Source organism: Mus pahari, chromosome 2, assembly GCF_900095145.1.
Source record: "Mus pahari chromosome 2, PAHARI_EIJ_v1.1, whole genome shotgun sequence".
Lineage (NCBI taxonomy): Eukaryota > Metazoa > Chordata > Mammalia > Rodentia > Muridae > Mus > Mus pahari.
In genome coordinates, this window is record NC_034591.1 from 16,083,007 (window position 1) to 16,095,684 (window position 12,678).

The 12,678-nt window shown below is 40.8% G+C and overlaps 1 protein-coding gene across 2 annotated transcripts in view; it reads left to right on the forward strand.

Annotated features, from left to right (window-relative positions):
• Positions 1-12,678, forward strand: part of Fam185a (family with sequence similarity 185 member A) — a 57,791-nt gene that overhangs the window by 21,678 nt on the left and 23,435 nt on the right. For both annotated transcript variants that reach the window (XM_021191440.1, XM_029535082.1), the window contains 2 exons: positions 5,434-5,529; positions 8,096-8,230. In XM_021191440.1, the coding sequence (XP_021047099.1) occupies positions 5,434-5,529; positions 8,096-8,230 (231 nt within the window). The remainder of the gene's footprint in view (positions 1-5,433; positions 5,530-8,095; positions 8,231-12,678) is intronic.

The window sequence follows — 12,678 nt, forward strand, 5'->3', positions numbered from 1 at the left end:
TCCATCTTCTGATATCTTCTTCAATTTCCTTCTTCAAAGACTTGAAGTTTTATTATACAGTTCTTTCATATTACAATCCACAGACCCAGAAAGGCTAAGTAACAAGGAAGGCTTATGGAGGAACACAAAGATCTCCCTGGGAAGGGGAAATAGAATAGATTTATGGGTGGACTGGGGTAGGTGGGGTTGGCAACAGGAAGGATCAGGTAGTGGAGGAATATTGAGAGAAACAACTGGAATTGGGGACCCTTTGGGGGGCAAGGTAGAACCTAGTGCAATAGGAACTCATAGAGTCTACGAGAGAACATGGAGCCTGAAGCTGCCATCTTCTGTAACCAGGCAAGGTCTCTAGTGGAGGGATTGGGACACCAACCCAGCCACAACACTTTCAACCTACATTTTGTCCTGCCTGCAGAATGTTCTGTGACCAGTCATCAGAGAGGCTTCATCCAGAACTCATGGATGCAGATACAGAGTCCCGTAGCAAACATTAGTCAGAGCTCAGAGGGTTCTGCAGAGAAGGGGAGGAACGATGGGAGGAGCCAGATGGCGGCTTGTAGAATCCACTGACCAGGATTCACGGGGCCTCACAGAGATCAGGGAGCCCTTGGTGTCCTTTGCATATATAGCAGAGTAGTTCGGTGTCCTTGTGAGGTTCCTAACAGTGGCAGGAGGGGCTGTCCCTGACTCTTTGGCCTGCTTGTAGGTTGCCTCCTCCTGGGTTGTCTCATCCAGGCTTGATGTGATAGTATATGTCTCGTCTTATTATAGCTTGCTATATTGTGTTTGGTTAATGCCACTGGGAGGCCTGTTCTTTTCTGAGGGAATCTGGTATTGGGGGGAGGGGAAACTCTAGTCTAGATGTATTATGAGGAATGATAATAATAATAATAAAAGAGAATGGGTTTAGCATTTTTGAGGTGTATAAGGAAGGCCTGTGGAGGACACAGTGGGAGATGAAGTGCTACTGGATCTTAGACCCTTGTGTGTGGGTGACAGTGGCTGTCATTCCTTCAAATTCAGGATGCTCAACCTATAGTAATGCCCTTTCTGGGACAAAGGGCCATCCTGAAGTTAAAGTGAGTGAATGGGGAAAGCAGGGTGGAAGGTGTGGTGGTGAGCACGTGTGCGGCAGAATCGCTTGCCCAACTTTAGCTTCCCAGGTCTGATGGTGTGGCGGTGAGCAGGGCCAATGGTGTGGCAGTGAGCAGGGGTGCGGCAGAATCGCTTGCCTCGCTCTGCTTTAGCTTCCCGTGCTGCCTCTTCAAGGCATCGCCAAAGCTGGGCTTCATCTATTAAAGGCCGACATTAAGAACTTGCTTTGGACATACTTAATCAATTTTGAAGAAGTTCTCCATTTATCTAAAGGAAAGCAATACTTAAAATGTTAGCTCCTCAAAAGAAAAAAAAAAAAAAAAAAGAAAAGAAAATGTTAGCTCCTCAGGCTTAGTTGTTTTTCTCCTGTTAACAAACTGGACGTTACAAATACATGCTTCTTTGTTAAAGATGGGAGTGACATCTTTTGAGTAATTAATAATGAAACAACTCAGTGACCTCTGTCAGACCACGAGGTCTTTGTCCAGAATTCTAATGATACCCATTTCTCTGTGGGAGTCTACATAGCTACCCGTCTGCTCTCTAGTTTCTGTTCTCCAAGATCTGTAGAATTTCTTCACAATGCTAATCTTAAACTATGGAATTCTTGGAGATAAAGCCTTAATTTTACTTTTGATGATTGATTTTTCATTTCAGTAATTTGTGTTAGAGAAAATTTGTTTTGCTGCATAACTTTTTAAAATACAAACTATGGGTCTTAATTTTTGTGAGTTTCATACGTGAGTACTGTATTTATGTAATTTCTACCACATTGCTTTCCCCTACCGACTCCTCCAATTCCCCCATTCATGTCCTTTCTAATATATATACACACATATGCATATACACACATATGTATATACATATACACATACAGCTTGTTGAATCCACTTGATGTGATTTGCATTTTTTGGGTTTATGGCTGACTGGAATTACATAACCTGTTAGACTCACTCCTAGAGAAGACTTACTCTCCTCTCAGCAGCCATATCTCCTGTAGCTCTTCACGCATGGGTGGGGCCTTAGGAGATTTCCTCACCCACACTGTAATGTCAGCTGATGGTGGTATTGTGTAGGTCTTACATAAACAACCATATTTTTTTTGAGATTTCATGTTTGCTACATGGTTTTAAAGGTTGCATGTCTATTTCTTTTTTATTAAATACATTGAGTTTTTTTGACAGCTTTGCAAGATTAACAAATCTCAAAACTGATAATTGTACCTTATAATTAATTATTTATTTTCCCATGGTGAAGAGAATGAAAGTATTATTTGTGAATCACGCAACATTCTTGTGGAGTCCCCCTTTCCCAGAGAAAGAAAGTCAAACAAATTTTCAAACATGTCACTTTATTCAAGTACTACATAGGTACACTACATACAAGGTTTTTAAGTGAAGTTTCTGTTGGTACTCACCTAGCAACGATGTAGCCAGTCTTTCTGCCTCGTAGCATTCATCTAATGTCTTTCTTCTCTAACATTGGTATTTACTTTTTTAAAAATTATTTTATTAGATTTTTTTCATTTACATTTCAAAGGCTATCCTGAATGTCCTCTATACCCTCCCCCCACCCTGTTCCCCTGCTCACTCACTCCCACTTCTTGACCCTGGCGTTCCCCTGTATGAGGCATATAAAGTTTGCAAGACCAAGGGGCCTCTCTTCCCAACGATGACTGACTAGGCCATCTTCTGCTATATATGCAGCTAGAGACATGAGCTCAGGGGGTACTGATTAGTTCATATTGTTGTTCCACCTATAGGGTTGCAGACCCCTTCAGCTCCTTGGGTAATTTCTCTAGCTCCTCCATTGGGATCTCTGTGTTCTATCCTATAGATGACTGTGGGCATCCATTTCTATATTTGCCAGGCACTGGCATAGCCTCACAAGAGATAGCTATATCAGTGTCCTTTCAGCAAGTCCTTGCTGGCATATGCAATAGTGTCTGCATTTGGTGGCTGAGTATGGGATGGACCCCCAGGTAGGAAGATGGTCATCCTTCCATCTTAGCTCCAAACTTTGTCTCTGCAACTTCTTTTATGGGTATTTTATTCCCTATTTTGGGGAGGAATGAATTATCCACGTGTTGGTTTTCCTTCTTCTTAATTTTCTTGTGTTTTGGAGATTGTATCTTGGGTATTCTAGGTTTCTGGGCTAATATCCACTTATCAGTGAGTGCATATCAAGTGAGTTCTTTTGTGATTGGGTTACCTCACTCAGGATGATATCCTCCAAATACATCCATTTGCCTAAGAATTTACTAAATTCATCAGTGAGTGCATATCAAGTGAGTTCTTTTGTGATTGGGTTACCTCACTCAGGATGATATCCTCCAGATACATCCATTTGCCTAAGAATTTAATAAATTCTGGTATTTACTTTTGATACTTAAAAACTAATAATTGAAGTCTGATAAAGGACATTTTTGATATGGATTGCAGACAAATTATTTTAAATGATGGTTGAGCCAGATCTTGAATAATTCACTTTAAAGTTTGAAGTTATTTAAAAGTTTAAAGATAAATGTTGCCTTTGTGGATATATATTTTCTCTATATATTTTATCAAAAGTATTATTTTCTCACATAGTTTTCACTACAATTCCTATTTTGCTTCTCAGTTGAAGTAGTAAAAGCTCTTGATAAAAAAGGCTTTTCTGAAGGGGTCTGCAGCCCTATAGGAGGAACAACAATGTGAACTAACCAGTACCCCCAGAGCTCATGTCTCTAGCTGCATATGTAGCTAAGGATGGCCTAGTCGGCCATCAATGGGAGGAGAGGCCCTTGGTCCTGTGAAGGTTCTGTGCCCCAGTATAGGAGGGTGCCAGAGCCAGGAAGTAGGAATGGGTGGGTTGGAGAACAGGGGGAGAGGGGAGAGTATAGGGGTTTTCTGGAGAGGAAACTAGGAAAGGGAAGATAGCATTTGAAATGTAAATGAAGAAAACATCTAATAAAAAAAGAGTTGGTGCTGAGGCCAAGCTAGACATAGGAGGCAACGTTGGCACAAAGCCCTGCAATTTCCTTGTGTCTGTTTGCGAGCTCGCTCGCTGTGTTCATGGACTGAGTTCAGAGTTTCAAAAAAAAAATAAAAAAGGTAGAGTACTTTTATGTAATCATTTATCATTGCATTTTCATGAATTGATAATTAAAACAAAATGTTAAGTGTCAAAAAAAAAAAACCCTGCTTTTAAGGGAGGCTCCTGAAAAGAGTGTGCTCGGCCTCTGCAGGCCAGTCAGGCTAGACATTACAGTAAACGCTCAGTGCTGGGGAGGAAGGGAAAAGACCTTAGCACTGACACCTGAGCCAGCCTCCAGGTTTCTTGTGTCTGACTCTGTCTTCCTGACTGTAAACTGTTGGTCTACTGAAAACAAGAGACAGTGGTGACATTGGGACGTTTGAGTCCATGTAAGTTAGGATTTTTGTGTTCCAGTGTGAAAATGAAAACATAAAGCAGACGTCTTTCTCCCAGTGACTGCTCTGCATCCGTGCTGCCCCTCTAAGAAATGCCGCAAACCTTATGTGGGTGACCTGTTACTCGTAAGGCAGCAGGCTGGCTGAAAGGGAAAACCGAACTTCTTCGATTCCTCACTAACGCTGCCCCATTCTGGAAGTTACCACATTTGTCAGTATGGGGGCAGATGAGATACTTGAACGGCGCTTTCTGGACTTGGCATTGGCTGGCAATTGTAACGTACCAATTGTGGCTCTAGCTGCATATGTAGCTAAGGATGGCCTAGTCGGCCATCAGTGGGAGGAGAGGCCCTTGGTCCTGTGAAGGTTCTATGCCCCAGTATAGGAGAATGCCAGGACCAGGAATGGGAGTGGGTGGGTTGGGGAGCAGGGGGAGTGGGGAGAGGATAGGGGATTTTCAGAGGGGAAACTAGGAAAGGGGATAACATTTGAAATGTAAATAAAGAAAATATCTAATTTTTTAAAATGTGGGAAAAAAGAAGAAGTGAGCTATGGGGCGGGAGAGGTGGTTCCATGGTCAAGAGCACTGGCTACTGCTCTTCCAGAGGACCTGGGTTTGATCCCCAGCACCCACTGATGGCTCACAACTCTCTGTAGCTCCAGTTCAGGGAACCAGGTCTTCTCTGACTTCGGTGGGTACTGGGCCTGCAAGTGGTAGATAGATAGATATGCTGGCAAAGCAACCATATACATAAAATTAAGTTAAAATGCATATTCAGAGCTCTGTTTTATTAGTTAACTGGGTATAGTTATCTGGTATCAAGGTTTGTAGGTTCTTACACAAATGTCAAAGCAGGGCCTTTTATTTTGTTTTTAGTTCCATTTACTCCATTAAAAACAGTCATGGACACAGTTTTCTTTCCCTCAGATTCGTCCTGTGGATGTCTAAAAGCCTCCAGTCATCAGGGTGCCATAGTTGTGTATGTCAGTCAGCTGGGGGAAGTGGCACTGACGACAGAGGAAGGTGAGCCAGCTCGAGTGTCACAGCTTGACTGCAGTGTGAGTGAGACTGTGAATATCTGGAATGTGAGAGAATGATGGAATATTTGGGAGGCAGGTGGTCAGATTTTCTACAGTGACTTCAGGAAATTTTCTTCTAGTAGATTGTGATTGGCTGGAAATTTTCTTCTAGTAGATCATGATTTGCTGTTATTGAGCTCTCTAAGCCAATCAGAAATCCTTGTTCAGGACATCTGGCCATGATTAAAACTTTCTTTTTGTAAGACAAACCAAAACGTTGTTATAGTTTGACTGTTACTGTAGAAGTGTTAATGTTTCTGTGTGGATCTTTCAGTTTTGTTGTATAAGAAATAAGAGTATTTGTTGTAGGGAAAAATCTCTACGTTCACGGTTTCCTATAGAGCACCTCCCCTGCCGTTACTATAAAATGTTTGTAGCCTTTAAAGCACAATCCCAAAATGTCTCCACAAAGGCTCTCTGAAGCAGACTTCTGATGTGCTTGTCTGTATAATTTTTCATGCAGGTAACTTATTCTGAGTTCACATATTTTATTTAAAATTGTATACTTTTTATTCAGTGGAAAGCTGAATATGAGTTGCATGCATCCAAAGAATCATCTTAAATATACTTTTTATTCCTCTGGAAACTAATGGTATATATAGCTATTTACATGTGCATGATGGTAAGTGACAGCCTAGCTTAGCTGTATGGGTAGAAGTGACTGAGGTGCAGAAAATTGAGCTATACTTCTGTATGGAAGGCTTCAAAAGACTGAAAACAATATATAGAATTCTTTGCTTATTGGCTAGGATGGGACCATGTATTCCAAGGATGGTATTTCCGCTCAAACTACTTCCTGCCATTGTTAATGTCGTGTAACAGTCTTCTGTCCAGTCAGGCTGATTTGCCAGAGGCAAGGGAGAGCCACTGAGCACAGAAGGCGGCCTGAAGCTGTGGCTGACACATACCATGGCCCTGGCTTGCTTGCTTTAAAATGGGCTATGATCTCGTCCTGATGGAACTGCCAACTTTGTCTTAGTACTTTTCCATTGCTGTGCTAAGATACCATCGCCAAGGCAACATATTAAAGAAACCATTTATTTGGGGCTCACAGTTGCAAAGGGTGGGGAGCATGGTAGCAGACAGGCAGGCATGGTGCTGGAGCAGAGAGAGCTAACTGGAAATGGTGAGCTTTTGAAACCTCAAAGGCAGCCTGCAGTGATGCGTCTCCTCCAACAAGGTCACACCTCCTAAGTTTTGGCATAAATTTACTTTTGAATTTTTTTTTTTTTTTGGAAGATAGTATCGGTTGGTTACCATACGGGTTTTATCTTTCTGGTCTTCTCTCTTTGTATGAATGAGAGTTCATAAGTTTTTCATGAATGGTGTGTGTGCACATGAGTGTGAATGGAGGCCAGAGGAGGATGGTGCCCTCCACCATAACCCTTTGAAACACAGTCTCTTATTGAACCTAAAGAAAGCTAGCGTCCAGCAGGAGTCTCAGCAGTCCTCCTGCCTCCTGCCCTTTTCCCCAGCAGTAGGTTACAGCACACATGGGCATGCCCTGCTTTTTAAACGAGTTGTCAGTCCTCATACTTGTGCAGGAAGATGGCTCAGTGGCTTACCCACTGCAAGTCCATCTTAACCTGAGCTTCCTGCTGCCATTAGGGTAAGACGGCGTGAAATTACTGAATAAATAAGTTGATGGTGAACAGAGTAGAAGGAGACTGTGATCCATGTATAAGTGAGTTCTAAAAGGACCACTTACAGTGTATGTCATCCTGACTCTTTGTCCCAGAGATGAGCTGATACTTATGGCAGAAGGCTCTAAATTTGATGAGAAGCAGGAGGAAGCTGGTGAAATAGGAAGATTTGCAGAGACCTACATGATAGTAGGACAAGAGATCTCACAGCTAATAGGGTACTTTTCCTGATTTATTCTTTAGAATCTTCCTTCAGACTGACTACTGGCCTGTACTGAACATAAAGCTGAGTGTTTTCTGTCAGAACTTACAGCCTGTAGCTGACTCAAAAGGAACATTAGTCGTTTGGAATCCAAATAATCTTGTTATTTTCTTCCTTTCACTCCAGGTGAAACTAAATGAACAAGATCCTGTGGCTCATGGGGCATAGTGAGCAGTCACAGTGTGTGAAATCTAGAGTCACTGGAGTCATAGGCTTTAGAGACACTGCACTATGACACTGCACTATACCTACCACTGTCTGTCTGGGAACTTGAACAAATCCTCACCTGTAAAATTGGGGTAATAATGGGACTTCAGAAAGCTGAAATGGCGATTGTCTGCCTTTTTGCAAATAGTTACTGTTAGCATATTTTGTCTTTGCCATGTGTATAGTAAATTACTGCTCCTTTTTTTTTTCATGGATGAGCTGTGTAAGGATGTTAGCAAAAGAAGAGCTAGTAATTCATAATGTTCTGATGCCCAGACTCTTGACAGAAGTCAGGATGGGTGAGTGCCTTGAGGATACTGAGACTCCTGGGAGAGTTTTATTTTCAATTAAATTTAAATGTGATTTATTTGTATTGTTTCACTCTAAATTTGCCACAGGTTCTATTGCTGTCAAGGCCCCATCTTCTCTACAAGCTTATTTAAAATTATCAGGCAAAGAGGTAGTTGTGGATGAAGAAGCTCATGTTCAGGAAATGGCCAAAGACTGTAAAGGTGATGGTGTGACAGTTACAGGTAAGGAGACGGCACGTTGCTGTGGATGAATGGTCATGGCCCTGTGTGTGTGGCACAGTGTGTTAACTGCAGATTAATTCCTAGCCATCCTCGACTCTCAATGTCTGAGGTTGTTCCTCTGGTGATAATGATCAGTAACCCAATCAGACACTGTTGAAAAGGCCTCCTTCTATAGTAGATCCTCAGCCACAGGGCTCTATACCCAATAGTGCCGGGAGGGAGAGAGCCTCCCAGAAGTGCAGAAAGGCCTATGAGTGTAGGGAGGATCACACATGCTGCTCAGAGGAACCCGCCCAGAACCCTCAGGACACAAGGAACCAAGGGGCTGCCTGGGACAGAAGTCTTCCAGTCTCTGTCTGTGCTCAGAGCTGATCCTGTACCATAGAGCTACATATACAAATTCCTCCCAGAAAGAACTGGTCTTCCAGAAGTGCCTACACTCCTGTGAGCACAGGTAAGACCACCACTTTTCTTCAAATTCCAGACCCAAGAGGGACCCTCCCAGAGACATCAGGACACAGGAACCAAGGATCAGCTGGGGAGAGGATCCTTCTGGATTCTGTCTGCAGCCCGGAGCTGACCCTTTACCACAGCTCTCCATACCCAAATTCCTCCTGGAAAGAACAGGTCACCCAGGAGTACTGACACATAGGATTGCAGGAGGAAAAAGCCTAAGTCAGAGACAGCAAGACCAGCTAACACCAGAGATAAACAAATGATGAAAGGCAAGAGCAAGAACATAAGAAACAGAAACCAAGGCTACTTGGCATCTTCAGAACCCAGTTCTCCCAACACAGTGAACCCTTGTTACCCCAACAAATCAGAAGCAAGACTCTGATTTAAAGTCTAATGATGATAGAGGACTTTAAGAAGGATATAAATAACTCCCTTAAAGAGAGAGCACAGGTAAATAGGTAGAAGACCTTAAAGAGGAAACACAAAAATCCCTTAAAGAGTTACAGGGAAACACAACAAATAGGTGAATGAAGCGAACAAAATGATCCAGGATCTAAAAATGGGAATAGAAACAATAAAGAAATCACAAAGGGAGATAACACTGAAGTTAGAAAACCTAGGAAAGAGACAAGGAGTCATAGATGCAAGCATCACCAACAGAATACAAGAGATAGAAGAGAGAATCTCAGGTGCAGAAAATACCATAAAAAACATTGACACAACAGTCAAAGAAAATGCAAAATGCAAAAAGCTCCTAACTCAAAACATCAAGGAAACAATGAGAAGAAAAAACCTAAGGATGATCGCTATAGAAGAGAGTGAAGATTCCAACTTAAAGGGCCAGTAAATATCTTCAACAAAATTATAGAAGAAAACTTCCCTAACCTAAAGAAAGAGCTGCCCGTGAACATACAAGAAGCCTATAGAATTCTAAACAGATTGAACCAGAAAAGAAATTCCTCCTGTCACATAATGATCAAAACACCAAATGCACAAAACAAAGAAAGAATATTAAAAGCAGTAAGGGAAAAAGGTCAAGTAACATATAAAGGCAGACCTATCAGAATTACACCAGATTTTCACCAGAGACTGTGAAAGCTAGAAGATCCTGGACAGATGTCATACAGACCCTAAGAGAACACAAATGCCAGCCCAGGCTACTATACCCAGCAAAACTCTCAATTGCCATAGATGGAGAAGACAAGATAATCCATGACAAAACCAAATTTGCACACTATCTTTCTATAAATCCAGCCCTACAAAGGATAATAGATGGAAAATGCCAACACAAGGAGGGAAACTACACCCTAGAAAAGCAAGAAAGTAATCTTTTAACAAACCCAAAAGAACATAGCCACACAAACATAAAAATAATATCAATAATAACAGGGAGCAATAATCACTATTCCTTAATATATCTTAACAGCAATGGACTCAATTCCCCAATAAAAAGACATAAAATAACAGACTGTATACATAAAAAGGACCCTGCAGGAAATGCACCTCAGTGTCAAAGACGAACACTAGCTCAGAGTAAAGGGCTGGAAAACAAATTTCCAAACAAATGGTCCCAAGAAACAAGAGGGAGTAGCCATTCTAAAATCAGATAAAATCAACTTTCAACCAAAAATCATCAAAAAAGATAAGGAAGGACACTTCATATTCATCAAAGGAAAAATCTACCAAGAAGAATTCTCAATTCTGAACATCTATGCTCCAAATGCAAGGGTACCCACATTCATAAAAGAAACTCTACTAAATCTAAAAGCACACATTGTACCTCACACAATAATTGTGGGGGACGTCAACACCCCACTGTCATCAGTGGACAGACCAGGGAAACACTAAACAGAGACACAGTGAAACTAACAGAAGTTTTGGCCCAAATGATATCTAAAGAACATTTCATCCTAAAAGAAAAGAATATACCTTCTTCTCAGCACCTCATGGTACCTTCTGCAAAACTGACTGTCTAATCAGTCACAAAGCAGACCTCAACAGATATAAGGAGATTGAAATAATCACATGCCAACTATCAGATCACCACAGATTCAGGCTGGTCTTCAATAGCAACAAACAGAAAACACACATACACATGGAAGCAGAATAATGTCCTACTCAGTGATGACTTAGTCAAGGAAGAAATAAAGAAATTAAAGACTTTTTAGAATTTAATGAACATGAAGGCACAGCATACCCACATTCATGGGACACAATAAAAGCAGTGCTAAGAGGAAAACTCACAGCTCTAAGTGCCTCCAAAAAGAAAGGAGAAAGCATACACTTGCAGTTTAACAGCACACCTGAAAGCTCTAGAACAAAAAGAAGCAAATACACCCAAGACTAGACTGCAGGAAACAATCAAACTCAGAGCTGAAATCAACCAAGTAGAAACAAAAGGAACTATACAAAGAATCAAGAAAACCAGGAGCTGGTTCTTAGAGAAAATCAACAAGATAGATAAATCCTTAGCCAGACTAACCAGAGGGCACAGAGCCAGTATAAAAATTAACATAATCAGAAATGAAAAGGGAGATATAACAGCAGAAACTGTGGAAATCCAAAAAGTCATCAGATCCTACTACAAAAGGCTATACTCAACAAAACAGGAAAATATGGATAAAATGGACAATTTTTTAGACAGATACCAGGTACCAAAGTTAAATCATCAGATAATTGATCTAAACAGTCCCATATCCCCTAAGAAAATATAAACAGTCATTAATAGTCTTCCAACCAAAAGCAGCCCAGGACCAGATGGGATTAGTTCAGAGTTCTATCAGACCTTCAAAGAAAATCTAATATCAATACTCCTCAAACTATTCCACAAAATAGAAACAGAAGGAACTCTACCCAACTCGTTCTATAAAGCCATAATTACTCTGATACCTAAACCACAGAAAGACCTAAAAAAGAAAGAGAACCTCAGACCAATTTCCCTTATGAATATCAATGCAAAAGTACTCGATAAAATTCTCACAAACCAAATCCAAGAACACATCAAAATGATCATCCATCATGATCAAGTAGGCTTCATCCCAGGTATGCAGGGATGGTTCAATATGCAGAAATACATCAATGTAATCTAATATATAAACAAATTTAAAGAAAAGAATATTCCATTAGATGCTGAGAAAACATTTGACAAAATCCAACACTCCATCATGATAAAAGTCTTGGAAAGATCAGGAATTTACGGCTCATACCTAAACATAGTAAAAGCAATATACAAAAAACCAGTAGCCAACATCAAACTAAATGAAAAGAAACCTGAAGCAATCCCACTAAAATTAGGGACTAGACAAGGCTGCTCACTCACTCCCAGCCTATTCAATATAGTTCTAGCAAGAGCAATTAGACAACAGAAGGAGCTCAAAGGGGCACAGATTGAAAAGGAAGAAGTCAAACTATCACTATTTGCAGAGGATATGATAGTATACTTAAGTGACCCCACAAATTCCACCAGAGAACTCCTAAACCTGATAAACAACTTCAGCAAAGTAGGTGGATATAAAATTAACTCAAACAAATCAGTGGCCTTCCTCTACTCAAAGATTAAACAGGCTGAGAAAGAAATTAGGGCAACAACACCCTTCACAATAGTCACAAGTAATATAAAATACCTTGGTGTGACTCTGACTAAGGAAGTGAGAGATCTATATGACAACGACTTCAAGTCTCTGAAGAAAGAAATTGAAGAATATCTCAGAAGATGGAAAGATATCTCATGGTCATGGATTGGCAGGATTGATATAGTAAAAATGGCCGTCTTCCAGAGAGCAATCTATAGATTCAATGCAATCCCCATCAAAATTCCAACTCAATTCCTCATAGAATTAGAAAGAGTAATGCACAAATTTATCTGGAATAACAAAAATCCTATGGTAGCAAAAACTATTCTCAGCAATAAAAGAATTTCTGGTGGAATCACCATGCCTGACCTTAAGCTGTACTACAGGGGAATTGTGATTAAAAACTTCATGGTACTGGTA